Here is a 20,862-nt window from a genome sequence, read left to right as displayed (position 1 = left end):
GAAAGGGCGGGGAGCAGGAAGGGGCGGGCGGTGGCACCGGCACTGGGATCGGGACCGGGATCGGGATCGGGATCGGGATCGGGACTGCCACGGGCGGGAAGGGCCTCACCGAGGGGCCGCTCGGCAGCACCATGCTGAAGAAGTTCGACAAGAAAGACGAGGAGTCGGGTGAGGGGAGGCGGGGGGAGCCGGGCTCTGAGAGGAGGCCGGGGAGAGCTGAGAGGGGAGATCCCCCCTGTGGGTAAGGGGGAGCTGTGAGGGGAGATCCCCCTGTGGGTGAGGGGGAGCTGTGAGGGGAGATCCCCCCTGTGGGTAAGGGGGAGCTGTGAGGGGAGATCCTCCCTGTGTGTAAGGGGGAGCTGTGAGGGGAGATCCCCCCTGTGGGTAAGGGGGAGCTGTGAGGGGAGACTCGGTACCAGCTTTGCAGCAGGGGCTGGCTGGCGTGCACAAGAGCGCAGTGAGAAGCACTGTGGAAGCACTAGAGCAGTCTGCTGCCATCCTCCTTTCACTGCTGCAACCAGTGGCTAAACTAGTTGCATTGGTACAGCACACCGAGGTTACCTGCTGCGTCACCAGAGGCAGAGTCTGAGACTAAATGTTGAGCATATTAGCCCTGTTCACAGTTGCCCAGCTTGCAAACCGGGTGCTAAAGCAGGGTAGAATCCAATTTGTAGTTTCTGGCACTTTTTCTGACACACATGGTCTGCTCTTCCAACAAGATTGCTGCCACTTTCAGTGGATCTGAAAGGCTAAGGGCACTGAGGAAACATGAAGCAATTGCTTGACCTTTCAAAACTTTAGGCACAAGTAGTAAGGAAGAGGTTGATATTTTATGTGTTGTGTAATTCAGGTGGAATCAAGACTAGATGTGACAGTGTTTACTTTCATGGTTGTGCCTTTTTCATCTTCATGTGGTATCTTTTTCATCTTCCTATGAAGCTTTTTACGCAGCTTGTTCTGCATAACAAATCAGTACGTCCCGAAGCGAATTGATTCAGCATAAATCTTAGTGATTGTTCTGTGTGACTGTGCTTGCTTTTTATTTTAATACGCATTAAATGCTTTGCCCTTGTTTCCCTTGTCCAAAGCCACCAGTGACGTCTTGATAAGTGGAGAATTTAGTGAGGCAACTGTTGGAGGGGAATCGCTCTTGGCTTTCATTTTTGGGGCTATTCTTCATTTGCACCTGCTGCACGCTTCAAGGTATTGGTGTTACCTATAGCCAAGGCTGGCAGGAGATGCGCTTCCTTGTATTATGGTGCTGACTCTTGTTGATTTTGTTCATACCAAGAGCTCACAGTGCTCTCCTTTCTTCTTTCTGCAACTGCTGCTTGTGTGCTTCCCAACATTTTTTCTTCGCTATTGCATTTACTTCTCATCTTTTTGCTTCTGTCTCGAATGAAGATTCCTAGCATTTACTGTGCCTGCCTTTCTCCTGCGGATTGTGTATATGTCCAAAACGTATAGCCCGAGTGCTTGTCGTTCTCAGTATTAGGTGTAGCGCATCATCCCTGAATTTACAGGCCTTGTATACACATTCTTTCCATGTAAAGGCTAACAGGGCAGTCTTTTTGTTGAGATGAATGTGTACGCTTAATTGGCTTCTGTGTCTTTGCTTTTCATGGATGGTTTAGGTAGCCTTGCATGAGCTGCTTCCACTGGCTTTCAGAAATGCACTTTGAGATGTTATTTTGGGCATATAGTTGTTCTGAGATCCTTGCTCATTCAGTGACTGTTTCTCTGCAAATCAGTAAAAATTGTTGTTAGTCATCCAATACTGGGAGCTTTCTGAACACACAGCCTTTGCCTTCCCTGGGTCTTTCTCCTTCTCTGATGGAAGAATACTTTGACACAGGGTGCTGTGAGGACCAAGACCTCATTTACAATATATTTCAAGATCCTTAGTGCTATGAAAGATGAAGAGGCGATGCTCTATTGTTCATGGCTGATTTAGAGATTGTAGACAAGCTGGGCCATGGGAAATACTGTGCTGCTGGACAGGTTTTTTGGAACACATTCACATGTTCACACTAGAACTGGTTCATACTCATACGAGAGATGTTTTTGTTCATTCCCCTTGTTTCCTTTACTCCGCAACCCCACATAAGTGTCTGCTTTGTTGAGCCACCTACTGCATTTGCAAACTTCTTCTGAGCCAGACGAGGGCAGTTTATGAACCGTGAAGGAGCCAGAGTGCAGATCTGTTTGCCTTTAAGTGTAAGGCTTACTCTTGCAAAGGCTCCTGGCACCAGCATAGGATGCTTCAAGCCCAGGTCAGATTGGAGCTGTGCCCAGGAGCTGTGCTCTCTGGCGGATCAGGCTTGTTAAACATTGGAACGGTGCTGGAAATGGCTGCATTTTGTCCCAGGGCCAGGCTGAACATAGGTACTAATTAAAACCTGCTTATCAATAACTGGCAGCTTTTGAAAAGCTGCAGCTCACAAATGCTTAGGAGGCGAGCTAATAGAGACCATGCAGAATGATAGTGCTTTTCCCTCTGATTATTTCGTCCCTAATTGGTGAGGGTTTTAATTATTTAATATAATTTATTCTGTTAAGTGGAACAATGACAGTTACTCTGTGTCCAGACTGTCTAGTCCACTGTCTTGTTCTGTTAATTAGTGATAGAGCCAAAAATACTTTACTGGTGGATTCCTGATTGGTTTATAAGGGAGGGATAAAGCACTCCTGACTCACCAGTCTGGCAAGCTGTCCTGGTTTCGGCTGGAATAAAGTTAATTTTCTTCCTAGTAGCTGGTATAGTGCTGTGTTTTGGATTTAGGATGAGGATAATATTGTTAACACACTGATGTTTTAGTTGTTGCTAAGCAGTGTTTATACTAAGTAAAGGACTTCTCAGCTTCTCATACTGCCCTGCCAGCAGAGGCTGGGGGTGCACAAGAAGCTGGGATGGGACACAGCAAGAACAGCTGACCCAAACTGGCCAAAGCGGTGTTCCATACCATATGATGTCATGCCCACTATATAAACTGGGAAGGTTGGCCAGGGGACACCACAGCTCAGGGATTGGCTGAGCAATTGTATTGTGCATCACTTGTTTTGTATATTCTTTTTTTACCCCCTTCCTTTTCTGTCCTATTAAACTGTCTTTATCTTAACCCGTAAGTTTTACTTTTTTTTTTTTTTTTTTCAATTCTCTCCCCCATCCCACTGTGGGGCAGGGAGTGGGTGAGTGGCTGTGTGGTACTTAGTTCCCGGCTGGGGTTAAACCATGGCACAAGCGGTACCTCTTTTTGTCTGAGCTTTTGTTTCTAGGCCTGTCTTATTGATGCCCTAACTATAAGCAAGCTCCCAGCCCAGGGAGTGGAAATAGGTCTTTGGGGATAACTGTGGAGCACAGTTAGTTACAGCTAATCAGTCTGCCTCGGTTCATGGCTAGTTACTTCTGGAGGGGATGACAAACTGAAGAATGTCCTATCTGCTCTGCCTTCCCTAACTGCTATGAAGATATCCAATTAATATCAGTTAAAAGAGGGAGCTCTGGTTGCTTGGTATTCATGAAAAATTACCCCAAAGTGCTCAGTCTGCTTTTAAAGTATGGGCATGGTTAGAAAGTTACTTTCCCATAGCGCTATCCCTGGAAAGACTTTTACTATCTTTATGTTGCAGGTGGGGGCTCCAACCCATTCCAGCACCTGGAGAAGAGTGCAGTCTTGCAAGAGGTAAATCCTTAGATGATCTCCTTTGTGTACCCCTTTCTGGATAGAAACTCTCCCTCTCATGAGTAGGTCACTGGACAACTTCAGCAAGGAAGTGGTGGTTGTTACATTCCTGCTAGCTCTGAAAGAAATGGGCAACACTCCCGTTAGTTCTTATTTTATTGTTGGAGAGAGGAAGGGAGAAGGTTGAAATGGTCTTTGTAATGAATTAAAGACCATGAACTATAAATAGTAATAAAATTAATAAAATTATCTGGGAAAGCTCACCCTAAAACAGGAAGGTTGGGAAACTGGCCTTGAACACCCCGAATGTCTTGTAGGTGACAAAGTTAATGGGTAGGGTGTGAGTGGTTACTGAATAGTCTATGAATTTGCCCTGAAAAAATGCCTTTCTATTCAACAGCAGGTAAACTTCTTGATCGCCAGACCCTGTTGTTTCAGCGTTATCTGCTTGCTTGCAACGTTGTGAATGGTGTTGGCTCCTGTTAGCCTCGCAGAGCTTGCGTACATCTGTCAGAAGAGCAGTGTTTTAGCTAGCACAAATTCCAGACTTGTGTGGGTGAAAGTGTGATGAGGATTTGGCCTTTAAACCTTAATTGCACTTGGATTTGCAATCCCAGAGTGTAGAACTAGCTGTTTAAAAGGGTTCCATGTTTAACGGGAATTGAGGGGAAATCTGATCCAAAGTCATTAAGAGTCTTGCCATACCTCACTTACAATGTGTTGTTTGTATCAGTGGCCAAGACCAGACAGGAAAGTGTTTTCAAGGAGGTGTTGGTGTCAGCATCCTTGTCTATGCTTTGTTTCCAGGCACGAGTGTTTAATGAGACCCCCATAAACCCACGAAAATGTGCTCATATCCTCACCAAGATCCTGTATCTCATAAACCAGGTAAGAGAGAGAAAATTTACACCTATACAGAGACACCTGCAGCAGGCCCAAAGCTGGTTGTGATAACTGGGATTTCCTTCTTTCCAAATATCTTCTAGGGGGAGCACCTTGGTGTCATGGAAGCTACTGAATCCTTCTTTGCTATGACCAAGCTGTTTCAGTCCAATGATGTAAGTCTGCTTTTTGTCTTCTGCTGTATGTATCTGGTGGGACATGTTGTCAACAGTGTCTTTTTCAGCCTTGAGATGTGCATATTTATACAGTCAGCTTTTCCATCCTGTCTGGAGCTATCTGATATGAGTGGGAAGAGTAGGATGAAAGTTCGGAAAGAGAGATCAGCTTCCTAGCCCTTCCCAGACCTTGTAGCAGCTTAACTGAAGCATTCTCTGTTCTTGAGACAGAGATTCCTCCCTCTGAATTGCTGTTTAACTCTTGAGATTGTGCTAGGCACAGATGAAACATATAATCAGCTAGAATACACTATGCTTTGTGCCCAGTATTAAAAGATCCTGCTTCCTGCTGAGAGTCAATGACTGTGTGTCCTGGAGGAGGCCAGGAATTAGTACCTACCCACAGCAATAGTACCATTGCTAGTTGTCCCCCAAACCGCAAGGCATTAAAATCAACAGACCAGTGTAGAAATCCCCAGACTCAGGAAAATAAATCACTTGCTTTCTTGCTTTTGATGTAACAGGCTGCCTTCAGCTAATGATTTCAAGCTTTTCTCCTTGTTCATGTGGATGACAAGTGAAAGGTGAAACTGTAGATCCAGCTAAATCTGGTATCTCTGTGGCTTCACCCTAAGGTTGAGAGATTTAGAAGAGGAAGAATTATTTTGTTAATCAGTATGGGGTTTGTACGTCTTTTATACTCAGACACTGGCACTCTCTGAAGGTATCAGGTTCTTGATCTTCACAATAAAATCATAGGAGCAGGGAAAACTGAGATCCCATCCTATCCGGGATCCTCTCAGCTAATGTCTGTCTTCCCTCTTTCCTTGTCAGCCAACTCTTCGCAGGATGTGTTACCTGACTATCAAAGAGATGTCTTCTATTGCAGAAGATGTAATCATTGTTACTAGCAGGTCAGTCACTTCACTTTTCTTACTGTTATATTCACATGTCCTCCAGTAATGCCTGTCCAACCTCTTGGAGATAACTGTAGTCCCTAAGCAGGGTGAGGATAGGGAATGTCCTTGGTGAGAAAAATTTTTCCTTTGAAATAGGCCATTAAAATACAGACATTGAACTCCTAGTGATGCATGTGAAATGCGCTGTGTCCCCGTAACTCCTGCCCATGGGTGTTTGGACTGTCCCTTTTGGTTACATGATATGGCAGCACTGCTGTTTTTTCCCCTTTTGCAAAAGGCTGTTTCATTAACATTTTCTGTCTGAATGCCTTGAAGCTTTTTGAAGATTTCTGGCATAAATCCCAGGGCTTTCAACAGGTAGAAAGGATTTACTGCTCCTGTAGCAGCACAGGATGCGACTTCACCGGGGAACAAAATTCCCTCTGTGAGTCATTCCTGAATTGCTGATCATCCCACTGAATGGCTGGTGCCATATGGGGACACAGGACCCTGAGGGTATAGGGTCTGCTGAGGGCCGAGGCCATGCAGTGGACAGAACCCAGTCCCAAATGCTGCAATGTGGTGAAATCCCATCCCCGGTCTCGCACTGACCAGTAAATGAGCGTTCAGTAAGGAGGGCAAATGCCTCAGGGGTATGTGTGTGTGTTCCCACCTTGCTTGGTGATCAGGAGCCCATACAGCCTGCTGATGGGTTTGGAACCTGAGTACTGATCTTTTTCTCCTGCATTCCCGCCCCGGTGGGACTTGCCTGAGACCTGCAGTTGCCTGCTTGTCATTCAGCTGTGGTGCTGGCTGCCTGCTGCTCTGTGTGCAGTGTGCGTGCACCTGAGAGCTGCTGGCTCAGGAGTGCAGTATTGAGAGCTTCCTGTTTTCAACCAGCTTAACCAAAGACATGACTGGGAAGGATGACAATTACCGAGGCCCTGCTGTGAGAGCGCTCTGTCAAATCACTGATGTAAGTGCTGCTTTTCCCTTGGGGCAGCTCTAGGCCCTTCACCTTTCCCTACTTCACCCCGTCCCATCTTCCACTCTGCTTTTCTTGCCTTTGCATCTCCCCTTTCACAATCCTAATGGCTGTTGCATATCGCCTGTTGTTTCACTCTCCCTGCAGAGTACCATGTTGCAGGCCATTGAGCGCTACATGAAGCAGGCAATTGTTGACAAAGTGCCAAGTGTATCCAGCTCTGCTCTGGTGTCCTCCTTGGTATGTACTCCCTGCAGGGCGGGCCCGAGGGACAGTCAAGCTGGGAAGCAGTCATTTGTGGTGGGACTGGACATCTTGGGAGTTTCAGGCTTTCATTGTTGCTATTCCCCTCTTTGTGAACTGAGGGGCTGGTGCTGACTTTGTGGGAGATCATCGACCTCTTGAGGCTGCAGCCATCATGACCAGGTCTCTGCGTGCTGATCCCTTGCTATTCTATAAGTTGCTGTCACCAGCACCCTCATGGGGAGGGCTTGTTGCTTCTTAATATGACCTGTGATTCCCAAAGCTTCCTCCATCCTTCTCTCATGGGTTGTCTGTGGCTTTGTCTCTCCCCAGCACCTGTTGAAGACCAGTTATGATGTGGTAAAACGCTGGGTGAATGAGGCTCAGGAGGCAGCTTCCAGTGACAATATCATGGTGCAGGTAGGAAACCCGCTGCCAACATGGGGAATAGCAAGCAGCAGCTGGGAGTGGAGCAAACTGCTAGAGCTCAGCCAGGCACCTCTGGGCAACAGGTGGAAAGAACACACGGTGGGTTTGTGACGATTTCTTTCCCTGCACAGTATCATGCTCTGGGCTTGCTCTACCATGTGCGGAAGAATGACCGCCTGGCAGTCAACAAGATGCTCAGCAAGTTCACACGCCATGGCCTCAAGTCACCATTTGCCTACTGCATGATGATTCGAGTAGCCAGCAAGCTGCTGGAGGAAGAGGCTGGCAGGTGAGAGGGCTCCTTTGCCCTGTGGGAAGAATTTTCTCAGGTCCTGCTTCCACCTCTTCTTGCAGGCTCGCTTGCTATCTTGTGAGGGCAATTATTTCTGTCTTTGAAGAGCAGTGTGCAGCTTCTACCCTCTTATTGTTGGGTAAAAGGCATCAGAGAAAATACAGGATGCTTTCATGGTTGTTATGCGATGGCTTCTGTGAGTCTTGTCTGTGTGTTTGAGATATTCTATGTTATTGAGATATTCTACTTCATTTTCTCTGTCTTCTGTAATTATTTGGCTACCATGCATGCATTGTGGCTTCCTGGTGGATAAGACTTTTGGTGTGGACAGTCAACTCTTGGTGTGTGAGGGCTGAGGGAGATTCCCTTTAGCCTGTAAGGCAGAGTGTGTCTTCTCAGAAGACAGCCTGACTTCCAGCCCAAGCATGCTGGAAGTACAGTATAATGACCACTGCAAAAGCTGGGGACAGTGGATTTGTGGCTGCTTATACCTTTCTACAGGCTATGAGACCTGCCCACTTCTGCTGCCAAAATCTTCATTTCTGTTAGCAACTTTGTTTTAATTCATTCTTGTGGGTTTTTTGTCCTTTAGCCGTGATAGCCCCCTGTTCGATTTCATTGAGAGCTGCCTAAGAAACAAGCATGAGATGGTGGTCTACGAAGCTGCATCTGCCATCGTTAACCTGCCTAACTGCACTGCCAAAGAGCTGGCTCCGGCTGTCTCAGGTAAATGTGGCACTCACGGGAATGACAAGGGGATTATGGGCCTGCAGTGGTGACACCTGCTGATTACCCCAAGAAAGAAGGACCTTGTTTGTAATGCTGCCGTACCCTTTGTTGCTTTATGCTGCTGCTGAGAGCCTGTGGTGTGTGTGAATAGCTTTGCTCCTGTAAAGGTATTTGCCTGGTGTGTTCAAGTGTGGGTTACTGGAGGGATCCTTCTTTTTCTGTGAAACAGGGCTGAATTCTAAGGGATAAATCTCCCTGCTTTAGACTGAGTGTAACTGTACAAGAAGCCAAGGTGTTGGGGTCCTGCCTTTTCAGCTCAGTCCAGTCCAAAGGTTCCCCTGAGCTGGGACTGTTGGCAGGTAGGGAGGCTGTGTGCCACCTCTCTGCACAGGGAGGGTGCCCTTCGTGGGCCAGCCCTTGGAAAGGAACGGGGTTTGCATAGAAATGGAGAACAGCGGTTCAAATTGACTTAATAGGAAAGATGACAAGGTGATTAAATTGGCTTTCAAGAGGAGCGAAGGATAGCACCATGGAAAAAGGGGGAGGTGGGTAAGAGCTAGTTGTTAACAGGGATGTTTGCAAAGGGGTTGGGAGGGAGGGAGGAAGCTGGTAAATTCACAGTTGCTTCTTAAGCATGCTTATAGTTATCTTGTGCTTGCAGCTGTCTCTTCAATGAAGGTCTTGCTTTAGGTGTGAAGCACTTCTCAATAACAGATTGCCTAAACATCTGCCTTTGTTGATTTTCCCACCTTGCAGTTTTGCAGTTGTTCTGCAGCTCCCCGAAAGCAGCACTGAGATATGCAGCTGTCCGTACCCTCAACAAGGTAGGAGCCAGTCTCTTGGGAGCTGTAATAGTTTTTCATATAGAGGGAGGTGCAGACTTCAGAAGAGAAAAGGGGACAGATTGTGTGATGATTTTGTGTGAATAACCTCTACCCTGGGCTACAACCTTATGTTTCATTGTTTTCTGAGTGGAATAAAACCTCAAAGAACACTTTACAGAAGTGGGTGGGGAAAGCAATCATTTTCACAGGTCTCTATAAAGAGTGTCACTGGTCTTACGTGTTACTGCTTTCCCTTCTGAGCTTTCTGTGGTGAAGGAGCTCCTTGTAAAACAGGGATCAAACCTTGATGCTGCTTCTTGCCTGCTCCGTGGCAATCTTTGCTCCAGCTTTTCCCTTGACCTTGTAAACTCTAAGAAAGAAAAAGGCAGAATGGCAACATCTAGTCACTGCTGTGCTTTCACCCACAAAGCTGTTCTGCACAGCTAGGCTCACTGAATTTTTGTTGGGAGTTCATAGCTTTCTTTTCTTAATATATAGAGGAGAATGAGAGAGTTAAAAATACTGAAAGATTGTTTATTACTACTGCTTCTCTTCCAGCAAGAGATGCAATTCTGCAGGAAGAGCTTGTTACTTTAACCTCAGCTTAGTTGTTTGTCTGAGATGACCCTCATGTACAGTCTGTAGCATTTATTTTTACAGGAAGGAGTGAGAGCTTATAGAGACTTGGTGGGTTTTGCCAACTGGGCCTTTTGCATCTGAGTGATTTCCACTCTTCCTTCTCTGCTCTAGGTGGCCATGAAGCACCCATCCGCTGTGACTGCCTGTAATCTAGACCTGGAGAACCTTGTGACGGACTCCAACCGCAGCATAGCCACCCTGGCCATCACCACACTGCTGAAAACCGGCAGTGAGAGCAGCATTGACCGGCTCATGAAGCAGATCTCCTCTTTCATGTCAGAAATCTCAGATGAGTTCAAAGTAAGGAAGTGGGAGGAGGAGGGACATGCAGGTTCCTGTAGGAACCCCTGTGTGCACACTGAAACCTGCATGGAGCTCCTTCCAGGAGCTGGGCTGCAGAGTATTTGCAGGGAAGAGAAAATATCTGAGGCTATCAGCCTAAGCCATGCCTCAGTTGTACAACACCCAGCTCCAAAGTCACATGCTCTCTTCTAGGAAGATGCCCCTTGAGAATTAAATCTCTTTTTCTTCTTTCCAGAGGGTGTGGGCTTTTGCTAGGGGCTGGCCAGTGCATGAAGATCAATCTCCTCCAATTCCTAGGATTATACCTCCTGGAACTGCATGTGTTGGCTAAGTAAAGGCAAAACAGTAGTTTCCAGGCTAGGGACCAGCACAAAATTGACACAATTCAACTTTTTTTTCCTGCCTGGTGAGACAGAATCCTTTTTTACTTGCCCCTCTTTTCCTCCAGGTTGTAGTGGTGCAGGCCATCAATGCACTGTGTCAGAAGTACCCTCGCAAACACGCTGTCCTCATGAACTTTCTCTTCACTATGCTTCGGGAAGAGGTAAGTTTGCAGGACAACTACTTTGTGTTCCTTGTTTGTATGTATGAACTGCAGGACTGCACAGTGGCCCCTGTGAGAGTCAAGCTTTTACTGATAATGCTGTGCAGTAAGTGTCTCTCTAAAATGCTTGCAGTCTAACTGGCAGAAATGGCCAGCTGTGCACAATAGTTATATGCATACTGCCAGGCATATTTTTAATGTGGTTTTCATTCTTTGATTTTTCTGGGAGTTTATTAACTCTCAAAGCAAATGCAGACAACAGCAGATCTGTTGGCAGTCCATGTGTTTCACATTTGAACCAGCTTTCTTTTATACTTTGACAGCAAATTCCAAGAAGTTTTGTCTTGTACACAGATTCGATAACAACCTATTTATTGATGACATGGGACCACTTTTGTTCTGTTCCCTGTGCTGTGGCAGTGAAGGGATCACGAGTACCTATAACCATTCTCTGCATTCAGTCAGACATAAATTGCAGAAAGACAGCTTTACAGAGGTTTGCTAAAGCCATTTCTAAATGAGCTAACATGCCTGCAACACAGCTGGCACCACTGCTTGCTCTGACATCACTTTCTGCCAATTACAGCCTCTCGTTTGGGAACAAACCAGAGCATCTCATTTTGCTCCTGTGAAAAATGGACCATTCTCCTTTCCCAGGTTTTCTGTGGGTGGATGGTATCATTTTGAATGTAGTTTTATAGTTCAAACCATTCTGTTTTAAAGCTTTTTTTTAATCCAAAGTAGCTCCAGAAAGATCCCCCAAATGCCCAGCACTGTGCATGTAATTGGCAGAGGATAGTGTGCAGTTTAATCCCCTGGTGTGTATTGAGGACACTAGTAAATAATGTCTGAAGATAACCAAGCATTAATGGCATGTCAGGTTATGGGGTGTGCCTGGGGAGGTATTGATTGCCTGTCTTCCACACTAATGGGGCTACTTGCTGGGTCCTGCTGTGGCAGATACAATCCTTAATATATTTCTCTTGTGATTCATCCTCAGATGTCTGGTGCTAAAGGGGAGAGGGTTGGGTTTTTTCTCCTCCCATATGGCTGTTTTTATGCACTAATTCTAGCAGCAGAGGATTTTGAAGGAGATGTAAACCCTTCAGGCAGATGGATTCTTTTACCCTCTTTAGGACTCGTTTTTTTTCTTCACTGCAGCCATTCTGAAGGGAGCTGGCAAGAGAGCTTGAATATTAGATGGTCCTCTGGATGTAAAGAGGGTCAAAAGTGGGGGCAGCATTACTGCTTTTCTCCTTTCAAACACAGATTAAAAGCACTGAGTGTGAGTGACCTTTTCGAAGGAGATTCTTTCCTGTCTGGCTAGTTCAGAGTCTCTAAAATACTTTGAGATTTCCATCTGAGCAGTTTCCTTTTGCTCCTTAGGGCGGCTTTGAATACAAGCGAGCCATCGTGGACTGCATCATTAGCATCATTGAGGAGAACTCAGAGAGCAAAGAGACAGGCCTGTCTCACCTCTGTGAATTCATTGAGGACTGTGAATTCACTGTGCTGGCCACTCGTATCCTCCACCTCTTGGGGCAGGAAGGGCCCAAAACCAACAATCCCTCCAAATACATTCGCTTCATCTACAACAGGGTTGTCCTGGAGCATGAAGAAGTCCGGGCAGGTAAGAGACAGACCTGGAAAGCTGCCTGCCCTATGACAGATCTTCAAGGAAATATAATGTATGAACACCTCTGCTTTGAGGACTGTGATTTGCTCTAGTCCTGAGCAGATCTTTTTACAGAGCAAAGATCCTGCAGTAGTATTGATGGAAGAGGTGGCCTGCAGGTGAGAAATGGGGACGGAGACGCAGTGACTCTGAAACTAGACAGAGAAGGTTTGCAGGCACTTTGCTGTAATACCTCTGCCTCTTTCTAGTCACAGTAATGCTTTATACTAGTGCTAGCATCTCTGACATGGCATTTGATTAAGGCCAGGAAATGGAGGAAACCTCAGCTGATTTCTTTGCTTTCTAATTTTGTTTTTATGACTTGTGCTACAGGTGCTGTAAGTGCCCTGGCCAAGTTTGGAGCCCAGAATGAGGAGATGTTACCCAGTATCTTGGTGTTACTGAAAAGGTGAGTTATACCTCAGAGTTTCTCGTATATCCTGGGTGGAAAATGGTGTTTTCTTGAGAGCTTGTTAGCATCCCCATTCATGTCTAGTCTCTTCTAGCTGTGGATCTGAGAAGGTGCAGTGGGTACCTGGGATCCTGTGATGGGATCATCACTGCATTCAGCACCACAAAGTGGACAGAAGCCAAGTGTGGCAGATGATTGCTTTTCCAAAACAATTATTAGTAGATTGCTGGTTGTCTCCTATGGCATGTTCTTTCTGGCCCTGTAAGGTGGCTTAGTCACCTGGATTCATTTGTGTGGACTCTGCTGCCTTGCACTGAAGAAAGTTTTCCACTTTCCTCTCAGGTGTGTGATGGATGATGACAATGAAGTGAGAGACAGAGCCACCTTCTACCTGAATGTTCTGGAGCAGAAGCAGAAAGCCCTCAATGCTGGCTACATCCTGAATGGTAATGCAGGAAGTCCTCAAAAGAAGTCTACATCTCTTTCCTGTTTAACAAGTGACAAAGAGCTGGCATTATTTGTGGTTTCAGTGACCTGTCCCTTCTGTCCCCAGGTTTGACAGTGTCCATCCCTGGCCTGGAGAGAGCTCTGCATCAGTACACCCTGGAGCCCTCTGAGAAACCCTTTGACTTGAAATCTGTTCCTTTGGCAACAGCTCCTATCATTGAGCAAAGAGCAGGTGAGGAACAGTTCCCTGAATGCTGGTCCAAACTGCTAGTAATTCCCTTGCAGCTCCAGCCCTCGGATAACAGACTGCAATAGGCTTGCTGGGAATTGCTGAGCTCCATCCTATGTGAATTTTGTGGGATTATATCTTCTGTAAAGACTAAGGCCAGCAAATCTGGTTGTTCCCACATTAGTGTTTCGGTTTAGTCCAACTGCTAATAATAGTAACAGCTGGTAATCCTCATAGGAGCTGCTGCAGTTCCAAAGGTATTTAGGAAGTTAAATATGGGTGTCTAGTCCATAGCAAGATAACAAACAAGCTCACTTTCTTTCCTTAGCCAAATCCCTCTCCAGACATTGATCTGTTTTCTGATTTAGTTACTTCTTACTCTTCACCTTCAAATTTTTTGTTTGGTTTTGTTTGTTTGTTTTCTTTTTGTTTTGCAGAAAATGCCCCTGTTGCTGTAGTCAAACAGCCAGAGAAGGTGGCAGCAACACGGCAAGAAATATTCCAAGGTAAACTGATGCAAGGCCTCTCCTATGCCTGTGTGTGAGAAAAATACAGACACCTTTTGCTGAGCCTGCCTTTGCCCCTCTGGCTTTTTCCCATCTCCTTTCAGAGAGTGACATAGGCTCCCAACTTTAAGTCAACTGTTCACTCCTGGGGAGTGGGGGTGCCTGCAGTCCTGTTCTTTCTATCTTGCAATAGATATGGGCAAAGGGTGACTCTGCCTTTAATTTTTAAAGTCCCTAGTGAATGTTTATGGTTGGTTGATGGATAGTTCCTTGCTGCAGCAGCTTCTGGCAACTTAAACGAGGGCTTTGAAACTGCTAACACCTTCCTGTGGCTTGGGGAAGGCAATGGTTTCTGTCCTCTGTTTCAGAGCAACTGGGGGCAATCCCAGAGTTTCGGGGACTGGGCCCGCTCTTCAAGTCTTCCCCAGAGCCTGTTGCCCTGACAGAGCTGGAGACAGAGTATGTGGTTCGTTGCACCAAGCACACGTTTGTCAGCCACATGGTGTTCCAGGTGGGTAGCTATGGCATGTGGTGCTGAAACAGGATTGGAAAATAAGCTCCTGACTGGTTAAAAGCTCAATTGGGAAGAAATAGCTCAGGGATATCTGTGTTCAAAGCACATCACTGCAATGAGGAGTCCTTAGTTTCTCATCCAGGACAGCAGAGTCCCAGAAAAATTAATTGGGGAGCATGTGTGTGTGTGTGGCTGAACCATGCTTACACGTACAGTCAAAATAAATCAAACAAGCACTAGATGGGGCTATTCTCACTGAGCAGTTGGCAAGGGGAGCCATGTCCTTTCCTCAGGGTCCCCAAGCGCATGGTTTGGGCATAAAAGCTTACTATGTTGGAGAGGCTGAAAAGGGTACCCAAGAAAGGGACATGGTGGGGGAGAGCTTTTCATCCCCCGCGTTTTGTTTTAGCCTGTGTAGTACAGGTGCTTTTTTCTGTACATCTTGGCCTTGGCTGTACTGCCCTGCTGCTACATGTGAGATGTTAGGATTAACATGCCAGCATCTTTGCCTAGGCCTTGGGGAGTTCAAGGCACAGTGAGTCTTGTGCTAGCTTGTGAGCAGCAGTGTTTTGTCCTTGGCCAGCTCCTTCCTCAAAAGCTCAGAACTGCTTACACAGTCCTCGTAGGGGTTGATCTTTTTTTCTGGTGTCCATCCACCAGATGCAATTTTATGAGGTTAAGTGACTTGTCACTGCAGCTGGAATGAAGTCTAATCAGCAAGTTTAAACTTGCTGAAGCCATCAAGCTTGCTGAAACTTGCTCAAACTGTCCCTAGTTTGAGCCATGCAAAGGATCCTCTTCCCATCTGCTATGGGTCACTGCGTCCCTGTAGCATCAAGTGAAGAGACGTAGGCAACACAGTACTCAGATTTCCATACAGCAAAGAGTTGACCTGGGAATTACCATCCAGGGAGAAAGGACAAAGTACATTTAGAAGAAAAAGTTCCATACTAACTGGTGAACTGGAACAGGCAGAAGCTGACACATCCCTGCTTATGCTGAATTTGTGCTCCTGCCTGGATTGCAGAGGGCAGCCATTGGATAGTTGTGTGCTGGTTCATTTTAAGTGTTGTTTCCTTAAAAAAAAAAAACCACAAAAACTTGCTGGAGCACTGGGGTCCCCTGCAGGGTTTTAGTTCCTCCCCTAAAGCATTTAAATGAGTAGTTTTTAGTCACAGTTGCTCTGTGACTAAACTGGAATGCATGAGCCCTATGACTAGCTAGCTGATAGTGAGGTGCAGTGTTGAAACACAAAGAGCTAGGGGTTCACAAGTTGACACCATGGTCTCACTCTGCCTAAAGTGAGTCTACTATTAGATCTATAGCGAGGAACTTCAAGCTGTTGCTGCTTTCCCCTTCCCTGTTTAGTTTGACTGCACGAACACCCTGAACGATCAGATCCTGGAGAATGTCACGGTGCAGATGGAGCCAACAGAGGGGTATGAGGTCATTGGCTATGTACCTGCCAAAACCCTGGTGTACAACCAGCCGGCTACCTGCTACACGCTGGTGGCACTATCTGAAGAGGATCCGACAGCAGGTAAACAGTTTGCCCTCTGTGTTTTCCTGACGCACCCCAAGTTAAGCGTACTGTATTGCTCGCCCCCACACATTCTACCTTGCATCCTAGCCAGATATTTATAGCTTGTGTGTGGGTGCAGCCCTGAGTGATGCTGAGCATGACTTCTCTTTGCTGTTTGGGGGCTGTCAGGCCTCCCTTCTCCTATCCTGGTTCCCTTGTGCTGTAGCATTGTTGAGTCAGGCTATGAGAGCTGGCAGATGAGCATTCAGCTCTCTGCTGAGTTTATCTCCCGTGCACCCTGGCATGTCCTTTAGCTGGGGAGGCTGGTACTTGTAAAGTGCTGTGAGTGCCCAGATGCTCTGAGTAGAAAAGGGGTATTTCAAACAAACTGCTAGAATTTCAGGGTTGTCTATCTGAACTGAACATCCCCTCATTTGTGGTGGTGCAGAACATGAACCTGTGCTTTGGTCTCCCTGGTTTGTGTTCTAGGACTGCTCACCTCTGTGTGTTGCTGCTGTTCACCCAGCAGTGCCTATCTTCTTAGGGATGAGTCATCGCTTCCTCTCCCAGCCGAGTGGTATTAATCAGCTGCTGTGCTGCAGTGCAAGGTGGTTTCATTTCAGAGGCGCATGAACCTTCCCTAGATAAGGATCTTGCCTCTTCACAACGCACTGGTGGGACGTGTTTAGTTAGTATTCCCAACACAACTTGAGGTTCATCAGTAATAGCACTTGATCTGAGGATTATGGTCTTGTACAACCATCATGAGCCTGTCTTCATCACTGTTTGCTAGCCTTAATATTACAAATAAATACCTTGTCCTTGAGAGACAGAAACTGTTGGGAGAGCCCTCTCTAGGTCACTGGCTAAGCCTGTGCTGCTGACAGTGATGGGGAGAACCCAGCTGCCCCAAACCTCCCACCTCCGTTCTGCCGCAGGAGAGTGCAGTTCTGGTGGTAATGTGAGCTTTGCCTTTGCCTCCCCTGCCTCCAGTGGCCTGTACCTTCAGCTGCATGATGAAGTTCACTGTCAAAGACTGTGATCCAAACACGGGTGAGACGGACGACGAAGGTTACGAGGATGAGTATGTGGTAAGGAGCTGTGTGTGTACCTGATCAGGGAAACTGCTGTCACTTTGAGGGTTTTTGTGATCTGTACTCAGATCCCTGCAAGCAGTGATGTGACCACTGACACTGATGTGGGCAGCATTGGATGAAGCGGGGGTTCTTGCTGTCTCTGTGGTGTCTGTCCCAGGATACAAATATGGGTTTGCAGAGCTTTTTTTCTCTTGTTTGGAGTATCCTCCTGTTGCTCTCCAGGCAGACACCTGACGGTACAGAATACCTATGTTTTGGGAGGCCGTGGTGTGTCTTCCAGGTTTGGCTGACTGTGTCCTACAGGCTCCAGCAATTGCACAGTCAGATTTCTGGAGACAGAGGGCCGTTGGTCATCATTTGTTCTCCATGAATTGCTATCCGTGGTGATGCAGTTAATTGCCTAGTGGCTTGCCTGATACAGGGAGATTGTGGTCCTTGTTCTTCCTCTGGGGAAGGTGGGGCTTTTCCCTCCCCAGCACCAAGACTGATGAAAGCACTGATGCTGCAGAAGCACCTCTCTTCCAGGCTTTGCCGTTTCCAGGCAGGCACAAGGAAGAAGCTGAACTTATTCTTGGTGAGAAACTGAGACTGGCTCACAGAGGGTGGTGCTTACCCTCCGGAGAGGAAGGGATGTTGTGACACAACCTCAGCTTGCCCTGTTAGCTCCAGAGGCTGTTTTCTATGCGTTGCCTGTCACTGCTGCGAATCTGATTAGAGGCACTGCTGTGCAGTGAGTCACTGAGGACACAGAGTCCTCCCAGGAGTGGGGAGGGTTTTTCCCCAATGGAACGTGTGAGGTTGACCCCTCTCTCTGCTTCCCAGCAGGCACTGCAGCATTTGAGTGATATTTAAACCAGCTCTTCCATGTGTTTCAGCTAGAATCAGGAGGAGGTTCTTTCCTGCAGCGATTGCTAAAATGAATGCAGGCTGGTGTCTGGCCAGCTCTGGCACTGACTGCCCTTCAATACATGCTCTGGAGGGACAAGCCCCGTTCTCCCTTGCACAGATGTAATCACAGCAGCAGTTCAGCTAACCCGGCATGCAGTGTTAGGTGATAGCAAGTGTCTGGCAGTGTCTTACTGTACTTCACCAGCCTACAAAATGATAAGCCAGAAAGGCAAAATACAAGCTTATGTGCATTCCAGGGAAGCAAATGCTGCATATGTGTGAGCACAAGCAGCTATTTCTTAGCTTTTGTTTTTTCCTCTGTTTTGGACGTTTGTCCAGTGCTTTGATCTCTGTCAGGCCAAGGGCTCTGCTCAGAATGGGAACCTGCTTTGTAAACCCTGGAAGTGGCCTGGGAAAGCCACTGGTCATGCCTAGCAGTTGCTCAACCAAGCAATGTTTGCTGTAGCAAACCAGAAGGGGCAGGGCTTGCTCTGACATATCCATGAGTGGAAGTGGAGGCTGTCTCCTACATTCACCTGAGCTCAGGGAATCCAGTCTAAAGTTCACTCTGGAGATAGCAGGGTTAAGAACAACCATGTTTCACTTGAACCTCTTCTACCACCAGCTTGAAGACCTGGAGGTGACAGTGGCTGATCACATCCAGCGAGTTCTGAAGCCAAACTTTGGAGCAGCCTGGGATGAAGTGGGTGACGAGTATGAAAAGGAAGAGACCTTTACTTTATCTGCTATTAAAACCCTTGAAGGTAAGGGGGTGTCTGAGCCCAGCACAGTTCTTAACATTCCCTCCAGCAGGCAGAGTCCAGAGGCACAGTCTGGCTCACTTTAGATCTCTCAGAGACAGGCTAATGGGGCAAAACCCTTCACAAGCTATTTCAGTGCAGGTGTTAAATGGGGAGCTACAGTTACTGTGATAACAAGTTCATTCAGGTTTCAAAAAACCAAATTAGTATTCTGGGCCCTGTGGAGACCAGGATGGATCGTGGGAGGCAGGAGAACGTCTTGCTTTGCTCTCACACTCTACTGTCCCAAGCAGACAGACCATAGTTCAGCTGTGAGCTCCCACTTCCTTCTTGAGACCAGTAAGAAAAGGTGCAAAGAGCAGAAGACATGAGGTTGGTGGGCAGGCTTGTGGTGTAAGCCCTCTTCTCTTTCATCATGTATTAAAGATTCCTTTTATTTTTCCTGAGAGGCCTGTAAGAACTTGGTCCTTTTGATGGTTTAGAAGGGTGTCCTTGTCCTATAGCCATCTCTGTGCTTTCTTGCACAGTCCCTTGGGATTTCAAATACCCTCCCTGAAGCCTTTTCAAATTCTTCCTGAAGACCTGTGTCTCCTGCAAGATGTCTCTTTCCCTCTGCATCTGTCCCCAGAGAAGCAAGCAGGCTGTCAGGGCTGTGCAGTAAGTGTGCAGCAAGCTGCACTCTCCTACTTCCGTTGTCTGACTCATTCACCCTCCTCTTTCTGTTGCACCTTTGCTGCATCAGATAACAGAACTGCTGTGTGGCAGTGGGGTTTTTGTGTGTTGCCTTTGCCTCCCTGGTGGCCTCCAAAACCATGATACTGGCCAATGCTACATGTCCCTCGGGACAAGGAACATGAACCCTAACATGCAAGGAGGGCTTGAGTCACCTGTAGATGTTGTGTGTCCCTGTTACGATACCTGTGACACGGAGCCTGTTTTATTTATTTTTTCTTAACAGAGGCAGTTAGTAATATCGTGAAGTTCCTGGGGATGCAGCCCTGTGAGCGATCAGATAAAGTGCCAGATAACAAGAACTCTCACACACTGTACCTGGCAGGTAAGCTGTGGGCTGAGGTCTCTGCTTGAGGAGCAGTTCTTTGGGAGGTCGCACAGAGATGCCTGTTGAAAACTGGGCAGGAATTTCTGATGGAGCTGACTGCGCTCTGGGTAGGATTTGGAGGCTTGTGCCTGCCATGGTTTCTGTCTCCGCAAGTGTAGAGCAGCTGGTGTTGGGATCAGGAAGGGTGCTGTGGCAGGGGGATGTTGGGATCAGCCCCGGGCTCAGCTGGGTAGAATTTGCTGTCTTCATGATCTGCGGCATCCTGGTTTGGAGTGAGCCTGTGGGGGAAAAGACAGCACCCTTGCCTGGCAAAACGGATGTGTCCTGGAGCTCTGTCACTCTGGCGAGTGACTGGTAGTCACTGAAAGAGTGCCTGGATCTCTTCTCAGCTGGAGTTTATCTTACACTTTGCTTTCATGAGTTTTACAGTAGCAGGAGTCCCAGGTACGTTACAATGAATGAGAAGTGTGCTGCTCGAGGGTCTCTCCTGGCCCAGCGCTGGGGATTTGCCAGACTACCTGTGGGAAACCTGCCCTTGCCAAGCAGTAGTGTTCATTTTTAGGCTTGCAGGGGAGCACTGACTCCTTCCTCCCGCTCTCCCTTCCAGGTGTGTTCCGGGGTGGCCATGACCTCCTGGTACGGTCTCGTCTCGTCCTGACCGACACCGTGACGATGCAGGTCACCGCCCGCAGCGGAGAGGAGCTCCCCGTGGATGTGATCATGGCGTCTGTGGGATAAACCACCATTTCCAGGACTGTCCTGACACCGAGGCCCCGCGGGCAACGCTTCTTTCTCTGGCAGCAGAATAGGGATCACGTTCACTACAGCAGCTTTTGTGTTCTCTGCAGTCCAGCTGTATTTGGGGCTCTGTCTATAAAATAACGATGTTTTTAAGGTCCGATTATACGAAGCACTTTGTCCCTGCACTGGGGGGGGTCGTGGCGGGTGGCCCGTTTCTGTCGCGGTGGCACCTGTGGCGGAGAGGCGACGCCAGGCCCCGGCAGCCGCTCCCTGGCTTTTTGTATGTGTCTCCAATAAAACCACGCCGTGGCTCTCCCTCCGCGCCTGCCTGACGGGGCGGGAAAGTCGTTTCCGCGGCCGGGGCCCAGCCCGGCCTCCGCCT

At 47.5% G+C, this 20,862-nt stretch overlaps 1 protein-coding gene across 1 annotated transcript; it reads left to right on the top strand.

Annotated features, from left to right (window-relative positions):
- Positions 1-36: 36 nt before the first annotated feature.
- COPG1 (coatomer protein complex, subunit gamma 1) lies at positions 37-20,633 on the top strand. The gene is made up of 24 exons (XM_010572045.1): positions 37-168; positions 3,631-3,683; positions 4,491-4,571; positions 4,670-4,741; positions 5,576-5,655; positions 6,541-6,616; positions 6,773-6,865; positions 7,202-7,288; positions 7,429-7,586; positions 8,182-8,315; positions 9,075-9,142; positions 9,893-10,081; positions 10,533-10,628; positions 12,015-12,258; positions 12,637-12,712; positions 13,058-13,161; positions 13,269-13,394; positions 13,829-13,897; positions 14,266-14,408; positions 15,780-15,951; positions 16,927-17,024; positions 18,544-18,682; positions 19,638-19,736; positions 20,347-20,633. The coding sequence occupies exons 1-24, from the start codon at positions 132-134 to the stop codon at positions 20,475-20,477; spliced, it is 2,625 nt and encodes an 874-aa protein (XP_010570347.1). The 5' UTR covers positions 37-131; the 3' UTR covers positions 20,478-20,633.
- Positions 20,634-20,862: the final 229 nt, after the last annotated feature.

The sequence above is a fragment of the Haliaeetus leucocephalus genome, unplaced genomic scaffold (genome assembly GCF_000737465.1).
Source record: "Haliaeetus leucocephalus isolate CR32 unplaced genomic scaffold, Haliaeetus_leucocephalus-4.0 Scaffold2, whole genome shotgun sequence".
Taxonomy (NCBI): Eukaryota; Metazoa; Chordata; class Aves; order Accipitriformes; family Accipitridae; genus Haliaeetus; species Haliaeetus leucocephalus.
The sequence above is the reverse complement of the archived record's forward strand: the minus strand, read 5'-3'. Positions and strand labels throughout refer to the sequence as shown.

Excerpts from the sequence above, each read along its gene's own strand:
- COPG1 (XM_010572045.1), top strand. The coding sequence starts at position 132 with ATGCTGAAGAAGTTCGACAAGAAAGACGAGGAGTCGG. Across the intron at positions 6,866-7,201 it reads CTGCTCTGGTGTCCTCCTTG|CACCTGTTGAAGACCAGTTA; the intron begins GTATGTACTCCC and ends GTCTCTCCCCAG. Across the intron at positions 12,713-13,057 it reads ATCTTGGTGTTACTGAAAAG|GTGTGTGATGGATGATGACA; the intron begins GTGAGTTATACC and ends CTTTCCTCTCAG.